The following is a 16,412-nucleotide window of genomic DNA, read 5'->3' as shown; positions in this document are numbered from 1 at the left end:
TAAGGGCATAAAGATTATTATTAAATATTCTTTCTCCTTAAAATAAGCAATAAAGGCAGGGTTTGGTTTTTTTTTTCTTTATAATTATAAAATAAGCCTTAGCATTTAGTACTTAATTAAATATGCCATGATATATAAATATTAAAAAGCATAACCTATTTATTTAAATATTCTTAGATTTTCCATTTATTTATATTTATACTTTAGCTTATTTACTTTCTTTATATCCTTAATTAATATTATTAAAATGCCTTTTAAGGCTATTAATAAGCTTACCTTTAAGGGCCCTGCCATTGCTTTTAAGGCTTTTAAGAATATAAATACTAGCGAAATTGCTGTTTTTAGCGATAAAAAGCGCATTAAGGCATATAAAACTTACTTTTATATTTATAAGAGTGCTAAAAGCGGAGCATATTATTTTTAAAGTAGATATAATTTACGTAATGATAAACCATTAGTTCTTTTTATTTAGGTATTTAGGTATTTTATCTTTATTCTTTTAAATTATTTTATTGCTATATTTATATAAACCTTTTCTTTAATAAAAAAACTTTTTTGCTATAGCAATAATAAACTTAATTATATTTATTTAAGGGTTATTAAGTATTAATTGGTATTAATTAATGTAAATAAAAGGAATTTAAAAATATATAGCTAGTATTATTTAATGCTAATTTATAAAATGCTTATATCCTTAAGTAATTAAATTGCTATCTTTACTTGCTGCTAAGCATATTACTCCTTTTCTTATTATGCTGCTATATACTTTCTTATAACCTTAAGTTTTTAAGTTATAGTTTTAAATAGCTTTTTAGGGTTAACCTTAGCGTAAACAGGATTTTTAGGGTTATATTAAAATGCATTAAATTTATTGCTATAATTAAATATATTATCCAAGGGTAATATATTATTAAACTTATTGCTATAGCTAAATATATTATTTAAGGGTAATATATTAAAGTTATTCTTTAAGTTAAATATAGTAATTATTGCAATAAATTTAGATTTCTTTAAAGGGATGTTATTAACGCTATTATATTTATGCTTATTAGCTTTTTAAATCTTATTACTTAAGATATTTATTATTTACCGCTTTTAATTAATGCTAAACTTTATAATTACTTACTTTATATTTATTTAATTTAAAAGGTTTTTATTAAATTTAATGCTTTAAATAAGCGCTTATAGCTAATTCTATATAACCTTATTTTTATTAATAAAAATATTATAATCTTATATAATAGGAATTATAAAAAGAATATGCTTAAAACTTTTTATTAACTCCTTAATATTTATAAGTAGCTTAATAATTCTTAAAAATAATTAGGTAAGTAAGTTATAAAACTTAGCGGCTATATATATTATATTTAATGTAAAGTTTTAGATTTCCTTAAAGTGCTAAGTTTCCTAAATTATATAATAAAAGGGCTAAAATTATATAATGCGCTATGCCTTATAGCAAGCAAAATTATAAGTAAGCCAATATTTATTTATTTAGCCTTAAAATAATAATTAAGCATTTAGTAATTTAGCCTTCTTTATAACTACTTTATATTTAATTTAATTATAAGCTAAGTTATTTATTATTAAGATAACTTAAGTTACCAACTTTATTTACTTTAGCTAAATTAAGTAGCTAATATATTAATTAATATAGCTAAAGCTTTAAGGCATTTATATTTAAATCCCATAGCTATATATATAATATAGGTTAAGCTTAATAAAGCCTATTATGGTATTTATTAAGAGCATATTAATATTAAAGTTAGGGTTATTAAAGTTAGCAATAGCAATTACCTTTTCTTATAAAGATATATTAATATAAATAAATAATATATATAGGTTAGCCTTTTTTATTATCCCTTATAAAATTTTATAATTAATTAATAATTTATATTATATATATAATTAATATTAATTAATATAAAGGAATATAAAAATATAATTAAATGGAGTTAGCATTAATTAATGCATAGAATTTAATGAAAAGTTGCATTAATTAGTGCTAATTAATTAAAGTATTTATAATTAAGCTTAAGGGGTTAATATTATAATAAGTATATGCTTGCTTTTATTTGCTTATTAAGTATATAAGTAAAGCATATAAATTTATATTAAGGATTAAGCTAAAATATAGTTAAAAACTGCTTTTTGCTTTATTAAGATAATATTAAATAAATTAACGTTAAAGCTAAGTACTTATAGGTATTTAAGGCCTTAATTGCTAATATTATAAAGTAGGGCTTTTAAGTAGGTAGATTTTAATTAAAGCATCTTACCTTTTTTCTTTTAATTCTTCTTTTTTATTACTTTATAAGCCTTTATATTAATAAGTTTGCTATTAATCCTTAAGTTCTTTAATATAACCTTATTTAATTATATTATTACTTTATTTAAGATTTATAAGGCTTAAAAGCTAAGCAAATTTATAAATTTAATATTAAGGATTTAAAGTAAGCTATTATTTAAGTAAACCCTAGCGGCCTTATCATTATTATTAGCATTTTTAAAAATAAAGATTTTGCTATTATAAGGAATAGCTATTATAATCTTTATTAGCTTGGCTTTTTAAATATTAATAGCTAAATTATTAAAGTATGCATTTATAATATTATTTATATAAGGCTTTAAAGCGGCGTGATCTAACTTATAATACTTAATATAGTAAGCAAGGATGCTATTATATAAGTAGATTAGCTATAATAAGCTATTTGCATAGTTTAGCAGCTTTAAGATTATATTTATTCCTTATTATATATTTATATAATTTAATATATCTTGCATAGCCTCTTTATTAATATTAATATTTATTACAGTATTATACTGCTATTTAATAGGTAATAAGCATTATTACTTTTAGCTCTTAATAATAGCTGCCTTTATTAATACTTTCTTTTGCTTATTAAATATGCTTAAGTTACTTAGGTACTTAAGGTATTTTATTTTAAAGTTTATTTTATTAAATATATTATTATTAAAATTTACAAGAAGCATTATGTTTTTTTAAAATAGGTTGCTTAAATTATAATAATTATTAATATTATTAATAATTAATATTGCAAAAATTAATATAAGGCTTATTAAGTTTTGCTTAAGCTTAGGGCTTTAATATAATAGCTTAATATTTAATTAAAGCTTGCGGAATTATAATGTATTAACCTTGCAAAGAAGATAAGCTTTATTATAAATTATATAGCCTTAATGAAATTAATAAAGATAGGAAGCTATTTTATAATATTTAATATATTAAATTATTATATTCTTTATTATGTTTATCTTTTTATTTAAGTATTGCATTAATTAGTTATTTATAATATAATTAGCTAATAGCTTTATTTAAATGCTTTTAAGGATAGATTTAATTAATTTGCTATTTTTATTGCCTTTATTAAGCTTATTAAGCTTATTATTAACATTAGCATTAGCATTAAACCCTTTATAACTTATAGCTTTAGCCTTAATTATAATATTAAAAATATAATTTAAATTATTCTTTTTATTATTATAAGTAGTATTATTAAAACTTTTTATATTTTTTAAAGCTAAATATTTCTTTATTATAGCCTTTTTTATAGCTTAGTTCTTAAGGTAAGTATTAATAATTGCTAAGCAAAGAATATTAATTTACTTTTTGTTTATTGTAAGCATATTATTATATATATTATATTCTTATAAACCTTATTAATATAGTTAATTGCTTACATTTGCAATAAATGTAATAATAAAAGTTTTCTTTATTAAGCGGAAAATAATTATGAAATATAAGAATATTTAAATCTTTATTATATTTTATATAGTTAATTAATTATATATATATAAGTTAGCATTAATTAATGCAAGAATGGGCTATAAGTTAGCATTAATTAGTACTAACTTATAGGAAAATATATATTTAAAATAAGTTGCTATGCTTTATAGCTACTTTTATTTAAATAAAAAGCTTCTTAATTATTATTATAATTATTTATAAGGCAGGCTTATAGCTAATATTGCTTCTTAATTTATAAAAAACTTTTATATTAAAAGTATTAGCTAAAAAATACTTATAAATCTTATTAAAGTGCTGCTTAATAATATTAGTAAGCGCTTATATTATAATAAGCTATATCTTATTAAAGCCTTCTTTAATAGCATTATTAAATATAAATAAGCTAATTGCTTTAAGCTTAGCCTTACGCTTTAAAAGGTAAAAATACTGCTTTAAGAGCATAATTAATATCTTGCTTATGCTTACTTTATTAGTAAAAAGGATATCTTTTAATGAGCTGTTTATTATTTAATGTGTAATGATAATATTTATAAAACCTTTATTAGCTAATATATAAATAAAGGGCTTATAAGCTAAGTTAATATTAATTAATGTAAAGTAAAAGCGCAGCTTTATATTAATTAATGTTAACTTAGCTTATTTAACTTATTAACAACCTAAGCCGCTATAAAACTAATATTATATAAATTAACTAAGCTATTATTAACGTTATTATATTAATTAATGCATAAATTAATATACTTTGCATTACCTTTAATATTTAACTTATATTATCTTAAAAATTTTAGGGTTTTAATAAAGTTAATAATTATAAGGAGTTAATTTAATATAAGCATAAGTAAAGCATAGCATTACTTAAGATTTTTATAATATTATTTATTTGCTTAGCTATTTATAAATAGGGTGCTCTTATTAATTATTTATTGCAATACCTTACCCTTTCGCTCTTTTATAGTTATATATTATTAAATGCTATTATGGCTTAAAAGCATTACCTTAAATTTTTTAAAGATATTTTTACCTTAGATAAAAGTAATCTTTAGCTATATAAATAAACCTTTTGCATAAATCTCTTTAATAAAAGCTATAATAATTTAATAATTAATAAGAAAGAGGTAATTCATGGCATTTATAATATTTTCATAACAAGCTATCTTATAATTAGCACTAAATTCTTAACTAAGGGTATTATATATATTAATATAAGTAAGGAAGCCTATGCACTTATATAGATTTATAAAAACTTAATTTATATTAACCCGCTTATCCTTAATTTCATTCTTAGCAAAATCCTTTTTTAAGCATAACTTTGCCTTAGCTTTTATATATTGCTTTTATAAAGTATATACTTATATTGCTATAATTATAATTACCTTTTAAGCCTTATTAATAAAAATAACTTTTATTATATTATTTATATTATTAATAAAATATTTATTATAATGCTAAGCCTTAATATAAATAAACTTATAAATAATTATCTTTTTATTAAGCGAAATCTTTAATAAAAGTAAATTACTTACCTTTTTTTTCTTTATTTTAATAAATATAAATCACTATATAGTATAGTTATTATAATAAGCAACCCTATAAAATAGGTTATTATATAAAAATTTATATAAGTACTCTTTATTAAGTTTATATTGCTTATATCACTTAATTTTAATAACACTTAATTTAATATTAATAAAGCAATATATAAGGTATTGCAAAATTATAAAGTTAGTAGTTATATTAATATTAATGCTTTTTAATTAAGATATTATGCCTAAGTTATTATTTTAAATAATTAAAGTAAGCTATAAGGGGTTATTAATAATAAGCTAAAAGATAGCGCATTACTATAGTTAACTAAAACTCCTTATAAACTTATTAAATTACTTATTAATATTAAGTTAAATAAATAAATAACCTTAAAAGCTTAATTTCTTAACTTAGGTAATAATATTAAAGAAAGTAAATATTATAATATTATTAACTTATATAGTAAATATTAAGAAAGGCTAATAAATTAGTATTAATTAATATAAATATATAAGTATAATAACTTATATAAATCTTTAAGGAAAGGGGAAAGGGTTAAAATAAGAGTTAGCATTAATTAATATAAACTATTATAATAAAAGTTATATTAATTAATGCTAATTATTTAATATAAGATTAAATGGATAATAATAAATATTAATAAGGAAAACTTAAAGTTATTTTATTTAATAATTCCGAATTTATATTAATTAATGCTAACTTAAAAACTAAATTAACTAAGCATTATTTTTACTTTGCCTTATTTATTATTATTTAATGCTTATAAATATACTTTATAATCTTAAAGTTAAAAATCTTATTAAGTTTTATAGCATTTACTTTAATAGCCATTAAAGGGTAAAAGAGCGTAACTTAATGGTATTGCTTTTTAACCTATTCTTAGTTCTACGCGGCATTTATATTTAAGGATACCTAAAGCTTAAGTTTAGTAAATTTTATAGCATTATTTTTAAAATCTTATTAAATTAAGCAAATTACCTTATTATTTTTATTTTTAATTTTATAAATAAACAAAAAGCTATAATTTAGGGGTAAATTATACTTTATTAATTAAATCTTCTTCTTAATAAGATTAACTTTTATTTCCTTAATAAAAACCTTAAGGTATTTAAATAAGCTTAGCAAAGCTATAATAATAAAAAGGTTATTATTATTATAAAATGCTTTAAATTATAGGATGCTATTGCTTTTAGCTAATTTATTATTTAAAGCGTTAATTAATTAGGTTAGTTTCTTAAATTTTTAATACCTTAGCTAATTTCTTAAGAGCTTTTAAAAGGGGTATAGGCTTAAACTTATTAGCTTTAAGGGGTAATTAAGCAGTTAATTTGCTTTTTCCTTAAGGCTATTTATTAAGTAAACTAAGAGCTATAATATTACTTTAGCTATAACTTATGCTGCCATTATAGCTTATGCTATTATTATAGCTATTAATCCTAGTATTTACATAGCCTTAACTTAAAAGCATTAATAATTTTATATTAAAATCTTTAGCTAGCTTATTAAGCATAATATTCTTTAAGTAATGGCTTAAATATAATATTGCCTTTTAACCTTTAGGCTTTATAGCTATAACCTTTACTTTTTTAGGGCTTATATTATTATTTTATATTTTCTTAATTTTTAAGTAGTTAGCATTAATTAATATAATTTAATCCGCGTACTTATAGGATTAAAATAAAGGGCAAGAGGTATAAAAAAGAAGAAAAAAATAAAAAAAGAGTAAGAGGTTAAGGGTTTAAATATCCCTAGGGAAAAAATTCTGCCGCCTTATAAATAAATCTTTATTACCCTTTTTTAATTAAAAAAGATATTATATAACTTAGCCTATTAATGTTTACCTATTAATATTAAGTAAGGTTTTTATTTACTTAATAATTATTAATAATATTAATAATAAAGCTTATTTATCTTTATACCTTATATAAATTAAATAGTTTATTATCTTAATAATACTTTTATTAATAATTTTAAGTAATTTAATTTAATAATTAGCTTTAATAAGTATAAAGAAATAACTTAAAAAAGTATTAATTAATATATAATAAGTATATATTTAAAGTAGAATACTTAAAATGTTTACTTTATGTAGATGGCGGGGTAGCTATAGTTTTGGAAAGCTAGCTCCTAAGGTATACCTATGTTTTGGAGTGCATGCAGCCAATTTCCTTATACTGGGTGGGCCAACGCTGGAAGCTAGGTGGGCGTACTATAGAAGCTGGGTGGGCGTACGCTAACTCGGGCAACCTCGGAGCAGCGGCCAGAGCACTTGGCCCGATTCAGAAGATTGCTGAGGAGTGACGCCACACGACGTCTTCGACCGGGCTTCGGACGACGGATTTCCAGGGCTAGTGTGCTGTTTCTCTGACAATGACAGACACTAAGCAGGGCAAGGCAAGGCATACTCCACTGTATTGCCTTGTCTCCGCCCTTGCTGGCTGACTCGATTCAGCCTTCTGAAATCGACCTTGTGTCGGATAAGGCACTGCTGGTTCTGCGCTGCTGTTCTAACCCAAGTTACTCCTCCGTCCATTTCCATCGTGCTAGTGCTCGCGAGGGCCTCGCCTGGAGGGCTCTGATTGCGACTCCCACTAGGTGAGCAATATTAAGAAGCAGGGATCGTGTTGCGGGGATAGATAGTAGAAATGGCATGGCACAATAAAGCCAAGCTCCTGTCAGTCTGTCAGGGTCGGAGGGAGCCCGCTCAGTGGCCGGGGCTCCATGCAGCCTTCTGCAAGCCCACCGAGCCCACGTCAGTCAAGCAGGACTCGAGACATCGGTTTGCCTGGAGAGATAGCGTTGAAACAACCTTTGACAGGTCGCTCCACCCAAGTGGCACATGAGTGGATTCCATGTCCAGATGGGGCAATTTCTGTGCAATAGAGAGGGAAACGCTGGATGGGCCGCAAAAGAACCGCTGTCTCGTCGGGCAGCCTGTGTCTTTGCTTACTTGACTTCAGGCTCTCGGGCCGGTGGTCATGGGCGCACTGAGTTACACATGTAGGCTGTGCGTAGGCGATCAGATGCAAAGAGTTCGCCAGGGGTCGGAGGAAGATGCTGAACCGTGCGAATCGGATCGTGGTTAATTGCTTGGGCCTTTAGTGTCGTTGTCTGGCTCAGAATTACTCTGTACGGTTTTCATAACTAACAACATGACGAAATGAAAAGTATGGTTGTCTTCACAATCGATGCCCACAATCTTGGCAGTTTGGGACTCAATAAGAATAAAACTGCGCCGGGAGATCCTAGAAGATAAGACGCTGGTCTTTCTTTTCTTCTAATGTCAGAGTGAGGATTGTTACTTACTCGACACTTTAAAGAACACACAATATTCGTCTTTCAACGTGTCGCTCTTTGACCATAGTCATCATCCTTGTTCTAAGCCCCGTGCTGCGACAATCACTGCGACTTTCATTAGTTGGATTGGATTCTCCTCGCAGACATACGGTCCACCATTTCGCCCTCCTATCATCATGAATGAAACGAAGTAAGACGGATCCAAGTGCGACGATGTGCAGCTCGAGACCGTCCCTGCTACCGTATCCCAGATTGCTAGTCATGAGGAGTCGCCCCAGCTCTCCCTCCGAACATACGCCGTCCTCTTCTGCCCGGGCATCACCTGGGGCACTTGCACCATGGCCAACGTCGGCCCTTCTACCACCTATTCGTACGCCGTGGACCAACTCGGCGGCACCTCGTTGCAGACATGGATCCCAAACGCCGCGCTCTTCCCTTTGATTGGGTTGCAGCCGACATGGGTACAGAAGCTTCCCCCTCACGGTTTCGGTCGAGGCTTGCCATCATAGTTGAGGTAATATCTGGAGGAGTAGGGCTCATTGGCTGATAGATTTGGCAAGCCATGGTTCATCGTTTGTGGTGGACTGGTCGGCGTCGTTGGCAACATTGTTGCTGGTACCGCCCAGATCCACCGAAGTCATTATTGGCGGTCAGGCCATCAACGGCGTTGGCTCATCTCTCTTTGTAAGATAAACATCCCGGCTTGAATCTCAAGAATATTGCGTAGTGCTAAACATACATCTTGTTCAACAGCTGCTCTCAATTCCTACCGGCATGGAAATCGTGCCGGCGGACCGTCGAAATTTGGCTCAAGGCCTAATGGGCTTGATCAACGGAGTAATCTCGATCATCGCTCTAGTCACAGGTGAGGTCTACTTGGAAATGCACACTACAACTAGTCCACCATTGCTTCTGTACAAATTTTGCATGCATGTTTGCTAACACCGTACTAATTTTGAAGGTGGCGCTTTTGCGAAGATGTCTGCCGACGGCTGGCGGTGGGCTTATTTACTCAATGCCATCTTCTTCGGTGTTTCGGGAATATCGTTGATGCTGTTATACAAGCCGCCTGCCACGAGGCTGCGCAGCGAGAACAGCACACGAGCATGCGACATGCTCAGGTCTATCGACTTCATCGGCATCTTGTTGCTGCTCTGTGCCGTCATTGGCCTCGTCACACCGCGAACATGGGGCGGCAACGCCTACCCCTGGAACAGCGCAAGAGTTATCCCGGTCCTGGTATTAAGAAGTATTTTGTTTGTTGTATTTGGACCTAATGGTACGCCGCATTGGATCTACCCAAACCCCTAACTTTTAGGTCTTATCACACTGATGCTCCTTTGTGCAGAAACCTTTGGTCGTAGCGATGGCCTAATCGACCACCGCTTCCTTGATGATCGTAAATTGGTCCTCGTCTTGTCCGTGTCCTTCATTGATGGGATGCTCCTATACGGTATCAACTCATTTTTTCCGATCGAAGCCTCTGCCCTGTTTACACATGACCCTGCGAAAATCAACGTGTATTTGGTATGTATCGGCTCGATCTCGAAAACAAATGATAGCAGTCATGGGCATCTGAGCTGACTTTGCTGGATGGGATAGCTCCCACTCAATATATTTGTGCTTGTGGGCATTCTGGGGGCCTCCTATATCCTTGGCTACGTGAAGCGCTTTCGCCTTCTTTTGGCGATTTCTCTGGCCCTTATCACCCTCTTCTGTGGTCTGTTGGCGTTGGTGACACCCGAAAGAACTGCGATGATGCTGGTATTCACTGGCTTTATCGGACTAGGTGTTGGTGTAACCACTGTCATTCCTGTGGTCATCATGTCCTACGCTGTGCCGTCCCATCTATTGTAAGCCTGAGGTTGCCATTCAGGAGGACCAGTAGGGCTGCTCGGCCACCCACTCGACAATGTCATACCCATCACGACCTTCCTCAGGCGACAAATGGTTTGCGTCGCCCTCGGACCACCAGGTTCCCCGCGGGTCGACTGACAGCATGGAAAACCCAAACTCGCCACACCACCGCAGAGGATCCGGAAGCTCCCATGTAGTATATTTGCTCAGCTTGCCGAAGTCGACATCCATGTTCTGGAACTTGTCACGCGGGACGGCTCCATGTTTGCCAAAAGGGTGCAAAATGAATCAACGTCGGCGTCTTGTCTGCCAAGGCTGGGGCCGGGCGGTACAAGTCGGCATACAAGATAGCACCATCCCGCATCGTGATCGCGATGTCTTTCTTGAACAGCACTTTACCTCCTTCAAGATCGGCAGTCTCGTGCTTCGGTGGAGGGGCCGGCTGCATGGGTGGCGCAACCTGCCGCCGGTGCACGTCAGTACTCTGGCATGTTTCGACTCGGGCCTTTGGACGTACCTCCTGAGGATGCACACATGGCCGATACAACGGCTCAAGGTCCTTTGTGCGCAGAACGGTCATATTTGCAGAGGGAAATAGTGTTTGAGTGATGAATGGTGTTGTTAGTACTTTCAGCTCTGCCCCATAGTTTGTATTCACGAGGAAATCCATGAAGCCTCCAACGTCAAATGCATTTGGAGAAACGAGAGACCTGCACTGGAGAAAGTCTCTAATTCCGATTGGGTCAGGATTTGTCCAGCACATGACTTCCGTTGAAATCCGATTCGCGAAGCAGGAGTGATGCACAAACTTGGAGAACCCTCTCTTAGAATACTGTCATGGGCGCTGCGGCGAGGTGCCCATCTGATTAAGAGGTAATCACTAATAGGCGATAGCTACTCACTTGTATGCTTATTTGAAAGAATAGAACGGTTTCACAGGCATTATCCGGTGTCGAAGTCTGGAAGCAAGATCACCCAAAGCGTGCCAGCCAATCTGGGGTGTCGGTGTCCATTGCTTTAAGCCTCTACCTCACTCTTTTCATCAAGAAGCAAATCTATTGCAAGGCAACACCCGATGCGGCCAGGGTGGCATAGAAAAGCTTCGTCTTGCCCATGATGATCATACGCCCCTCGCCCGCAAACTGGAAGTTGGCGGCCACGATGCCGGTGTAGATCTTGCCGAGGAGCTTCCCGGAGTTGTTCCAGACGTGCACGCCGTCGTTGGTGCCGGCGTAGACGTTACCCTTTGAGTCGCAGTGGATACCTAGCAAGTCATAGTCCCAGTCAGCAAGGCCGCGCCACCGCGGGTATAGTTGGGAAGCAGAGAGAGAAACAATGGGATTCAGTGCCGTCCCACTTACCGTCAGGGAGACGAGCGTGGACGTGCGCGAAGGTTTTGCGGTTCTCCCAAGTGCCGTCTGGCTGGACGTCAAATCGATAACTGGGAATGTTCATTAATCCTCAATCCCACCAAACAGCTCAGAACACGGATCGGGATACGCACACTGTAGCCGGCTTGGTCATGTTGGTGCCGAAAAGTGCCTGGCTCATTCCTGTGTCCGTGACGTAGGTGTAGCTGCCGTCGGGTGAGAAGGTGAGTCCTGCGCACACAAAAGGGTTCGTCAGTTCCTCCGCAGCTCATGAGATAGCTAGCTAGTGGTATATCAAGGCAATGCTGTCTCGGAACATACCATTTGGCGAGACAAAAGCGTCGGACACAACGGTCAGGGCACCGGTCTCTGGGTTTAAGCGGTACACCTGGTTCGGCAGACCAGGCTCAGGGCGGAAGTACTGCCAGTATCCGTACTGGGTGTCGGTGAAGTAGATATCGCCGTTGCGGGGGTTCACCGAGACATCGTTCAGGGAGTTGAACTGCCTGCCGAAGTAGTTGTTGGCAAGAACTATGACCAAAGTTAGCTCTGACCTGGTTTTCGAATTGCTCTTGGGAGATGAGATCCCGCTGGGAACACTCACGAGTTGTGTTGTAGGGCTCGACGGGGTTCATCAGGTACAAAGCGGATGGGACATTTTCTCCTTGGCCCTCACCTGCGAAGATGATGTTACCCTTGTAGTTGGTTCCGCCTAAGTGATCCCCACGTTAGCATTTCTGTGTTTACTTCCGGCCATCATTGTCACATACCGTTGGGATTGATAACCTGGGGGTTCGACGGCACGGTGTGAACAGTGACTGCCTCAGCACCGAGGGATCCGTTGCGCAGCGCTTCTGCGTCCGCGAGGGAGATCTTTTGAACGATGGACGACTTGTTCAGACCAGTACCAGCGGCGGGAGCTCCGGCATTTTGCACGAAGAAGACCTCATCCGTGGGCGGGTACCTTTGCCAGAAAGTCAGCTTCCAAGGTTCCTAGTAATCCTTGCAGGTACTTTGTGTGGTTTGCTTCTGCGTACCATGTTACAGCCTCGTGGAAGAGCGGGTCCGAGTCCGAAGACGCGAGCAAAGTCAACGACGGGTCACTTCCAATGATATCGTAGAAGTCCGGATCATAGACGTGGAAAGGCTTCTCCGTGAGAGACTCGTGAGTAACGCCGGGCCAGAGGAACTCCTATAGCAAATATTGTTAGTCAATGTTCTTCGGCTCAACAACTTGAGGTGATGTCTGGTACAAAGTGCATACCGTAGTAGCGTTGGCCTTCGTCGGAGGTAACACCTCATCCAAGACAAGGAAGCTCTTCTGGTCAATAATCTGAGCTTGCTCCGGCAACGGTCTCTCGGCCGGGGACGCGGCCTGGGCTTGAACTCCAGCAAAGGAGCCAAGGCCCTCGAGGAGAGCGAGGCCGGTAGCGAGTCTTACGGAAGCCATACCTATGTAGCGTTTACCTGGTCCCTGGGCTAGGAGTGCAACCTCGACCAAGACCTGTCAAGAACTGCCAATGGCTCTGTCTTGATCTTTATACCTGGACGCCAAGCCCCTGGACCTCGACCTTTCCAGGCCATCGTTGCTAAAGCTAAAGGGGCTCGAGAGGGGGCAGAGAGGGTAGCCATCTCGGCTGTTCGCCATACACCCCCGAGCGGCCCATCGACTGAGTCAAAGGACATGGGCCGCAGTCGGAAAAGCCCTCCAGTATACCACGTACCGAGTGCTTGGCTACAACCTTGATGGTGCTATGTGGGCCCTCTGAGGTGGGTGGGTGCGGATATATATCCGATTTCTGGCCGGTCGAGAACAAGGGTCGTTTTTTTGTTTTTTTTCATGTCATGCAGGCGGCAGAGCAAAGCTCGAGCAAAGATCCAGGAGATTATAGCACTAGCAGTGCGCTAGACAACCAGGGTGTTGCGGGGTGCGGGGGGCAGGGTGTGGGGGAGAAACGTGGGATCTGCTGTCAGTTGCAAGGAAGGTAATGCAACCCACCCCCTCCCCAATAGGTTTTTTTAGCCTATGATTATGTGTACCCCGTATACCTAGAAGTATGGGCTTTGGCGACTCTATGCAGTCCATGTCCTAGATGTTCTCATGTATAAGAAGGCGTGCATCTACGCACGTAGGAGTGGATCCGGATCAACGAAGAGAAAGTAACATACATCCACGAGCCTCGCACATGTGAGGTGGCGCGCAGAGAAAGCCATAACAAGCCGCAACAGACGGCTTGAAAATTGCCATCTACGCGTTATGCCTCTCCATGATGTTCCCCATGACTTTCAAACAATTCCCAGCCCTGCCACCACAGCTCTGCTCTCACCGTGAACCGGTCTCCAGGGACTCGTGTGGCTCCTTCTATTTGGGCCTTGCTCTGGTCACCAAGCCAGTGAGATGGAGATCGTGTTGGCTGATATGCGTTGTAACCCAAGCCCCAAGACTGCAAGGAGCAGTGGACCGTTCGTTGTGAGAAGCACATGGCTGCTCATATGAGCTGCACAAAATATCATGCACGCTGCTTCCACGACAATAACTTCGGCATTCCCGATGGCCTACCGCAATCATGTTTGAAAAGTCCTGACGAGGAAACCATCGCATGAGCTACTCCTTCTTCCCCTTAGCAGACGGCCCCAAAACAGCCGTATCCCTCTCCATAACAAGCACAGTAGCGGCAGCCACCGGGCCCCCGACCAGCCCATAGGTCAACACCTTGGGCACCACATCCCGCAGGAGCCCCTTGTTCGGCACGGCCACGAGATAGACAAAGCTGGCCCACGCCAGGATGGCGAGCCCGCCGCAGGCCACATCCCACTGCAGGAACAGCTTGGCCAGCTCGGCCTTGCCGGCGGGTGAGGCCGGGTCGCCGCCGACGGGGGAGTTCCACGGCCAGTAGGGCACAAGCAGCGACCCCAGGGTGACCTGCTCGAAGACGGGCCTGAGCGCCTCGGGCGCCAGGGCGGCGGGCGTGAGGGCGACAGCCATAGCGAGTGCGCGCGGGATGGAGCAGAGGTAGAGTGCGAAGCGCTGCGCGCGGATGAGGGCGTCCCGGTCCTTTCTCTTCGACTCCAAGATGTCGCCAGGCAGGGCGACCTGGACGAGGAGCCCGTAGCCGAACCAGTGCAGGAAATGGTAGAACGTGTGGGCGACGGGGAAGATTTGCCAGATCGACAGCCAGGTGTAGTGGGCCCCTGCGGAGAGGACCGACGGCGAGGGTAGGCTCATCAGCGCCGCGGGGATGATGAAGGAGAGGGCTGTGCGGTGGGGGAGGAGCTCGGTGTCGCCGTAGTTGACGGCGAGGTCGTCTGGTGTTGGGTTGCTGCGGGCGGCAGGGGATGTGAGGAGGTAGATGATGAAGTAGATGGGCGTGGTGACGGTGAAGGTGATGTTTTGGATGAGGACGCCGAAAGTCCCAGTCCTGTCCGTGATGGTCAGCCCCCGTCACTCTTGTGCCCTGCTCGCATGTCTGCTTCAACTCACCAGTTCACAATGCGTCCGTGCTGATTGGCACTCCTGTGTCCCTCGATCCTGATGAACACCCAAGCAGCACAGAATTCAGCCATGAGGCACCAGTACGCGATCGTCACGTCCCATGTCTTAGGACCGTCGATTATGAGCACGAAGAATGCGTTAAGGACGACCAAATGGTTGTCAATTAACCTGATACCAGTGTAGGTCGTCTTATACGGAGTCGGGCCACCCAGAAAGCCCTTTTCTTTGGCCTCGTACCCGGCGGAGCGCTGCAGAGCCTCGAACAGGCCATTTCCGACGCCGGCTCCGAAGGTCCCGTACGCGCCAAAGGCGGCGCATGACAGCAGGATGCCGATTGTGAGTGCCCGCGCAATTGTTGTGGAGGCCATGGTCAAGACGTGTCAATCCCGTGGATGTGGTTTTGTGAGAAGTTGGACAACCCGTGGTGCTCTTTGCCTGAGTGGTTCGGATGGGGTATATAGCCGTTTAAGCTCCCAGGCGGGGCTTATGTGATGGTGATGAGATATCTGCAAGGACCCTCCAGCAAAATCTTGAACGGCATCGGCGGAGTAGCAGTTACAAGGTGGGGGCGCGGACATGTATTTGCGTCAACTCCCTGCAGGCTGATGTGCAGAAACAAGAATGTTGATGATGTTGGTCTGTTGGCGGATGCAGCCGTTGAACGAGCGCGCTGCGGTTGGAAAGAGATGCATAAGAGGAGGATGCAAACTTGCCTCGGCAACTTCAACAATGCGCGCCTCTGCACGGACGCCCTCCGTCGGTCCAACAATTTTGCCGTGAGCTTATTTGGTGGAGCACGTGGAACATGTGGAACATGTGAAGGGCAGCAGAGTCGAATACGGGGGGAACCATGGTGGATTAAACATGACGAATAGAATTAAGACAGTCCTGCAACATTCGCACCACTGTACATGTCCCGTCCTGGTTGCCCGTCACCTTCCTTTTGTCTAGTCCAACAATACATGAGGTTCTTGCGACACTTTTGTCTACATGCTATGCCATCGTACCCGTACAGATCTTGCGAGGTCCATCTAATCCTCACCTACAATGAAAATAAAAAAAGGGTAAAATGCACACAGGT

The 16,412-nt window shown here is 38.1% G+C and overlaps 4 protein-coding genes across 4 annotated transcripts; 1 reads left to right on the top strand and 3 right to left on the bottom strand.

The window, feature by feature from the left end:
- Positions 1-8,949: 8,949 nt before the first annotated feature.
- On the top strand, positions 8,950-9,986 carry INS49_005020 (uncharacterized protein; the record flags this gene model as incomplete). The annotated part of the gene is made up of 5 exons (XM_043165807.1): positions 8,950-9,056; positions 9,172-9,295; positions 9,365-9,476; positions 9,573-9,850; positions 9,960-9,986. The coding sequence occupies 5 exons, from the start codon at positions 8,950-8,952 to the stop codon at positions 9,984-9,986; spliced, it is 648 nt and encodes a 215-aa protein (XP_043017570.1).
- Positions 9,987-10,483: 497 nt separating this feature from the next.
- INS49_005019 (uncharacterized protein) lies at positions 10,484-11,048 on the bottom strand (the record flags this gene model as incomplete). The annotated part of the gene is made up of 3 exons (XM_043165806.1): positions 10,484-10,725; positions 10,823-10,928; positions 10,986-11,048. 3 exons carry the CDS (start codon positions 11,046-11,048, stop codon positions 10,484-10,486), a joined length of 411 nt encoding a protein of 136 aa, XP_043017569.1.
- Positions 11,049-11,523: 475 nt separating this feature from the next.
- Positions 11,524-13,288, bottom strand: INS49_005018 (uncharacterized protein; the record flags this gene model as incomplete). Its single annotated transcript, XM_043165805.1, has 8 exons — positions 11,524-11,732; positions 11,830-11,909; positions 11,973-12,069; positions 12,160-12,369; positions 12,443-12,550; positions 12,609-12,802; positions 12,876-13,030; positions 13,103-13,288. 8 exons carry the CDS (start codon positions 13,286-13,288, stop codon positions 11,524-11,526), a joined length of 1,239 nt encoding a protein of 412 aa, XP_043017568.1.
- A 1,155-nt stretch (positions 13,289-14,443) lies between these two features.
- On the bottom strand, positions 14,444-15,699 carry INS49_005017 (uncharacterized protein; the record flags this gene model as incomplete). The annotated part of the gene is made up of 2 exons (XM_043165804.1): positions 14,444-15,257; positions 15,320-15,699. The coding sequence occupies 2 exons, from the start codon at positions 15,697-15,699 to the stop codon at positions 14,444-14,446; spliced, it is 1,194 nt and encodes a 397-aa protein (XP_043017567.1).
- Between the last annotated feature and the right edge of the window lie 713 nt (positions 15,700-16,412).

Source organism: Diaporthe citri, assembly GCF_014595645.1.
Source record: "Diaporthe citri strain NFHF-8-4 chromosome Unknown scaffold_14, whole genome shotgun sequence".
Taxonomy (NCBI): Eukaryota; Fungi; Ascomycota; class Sordariomycetes; order Diaporthales; family Diaporthaceae; genus Diaporthe; species Diaporthe citri.
This window is presented reverse-complemented; position numbering and strand designations above follow the sequence as displayed.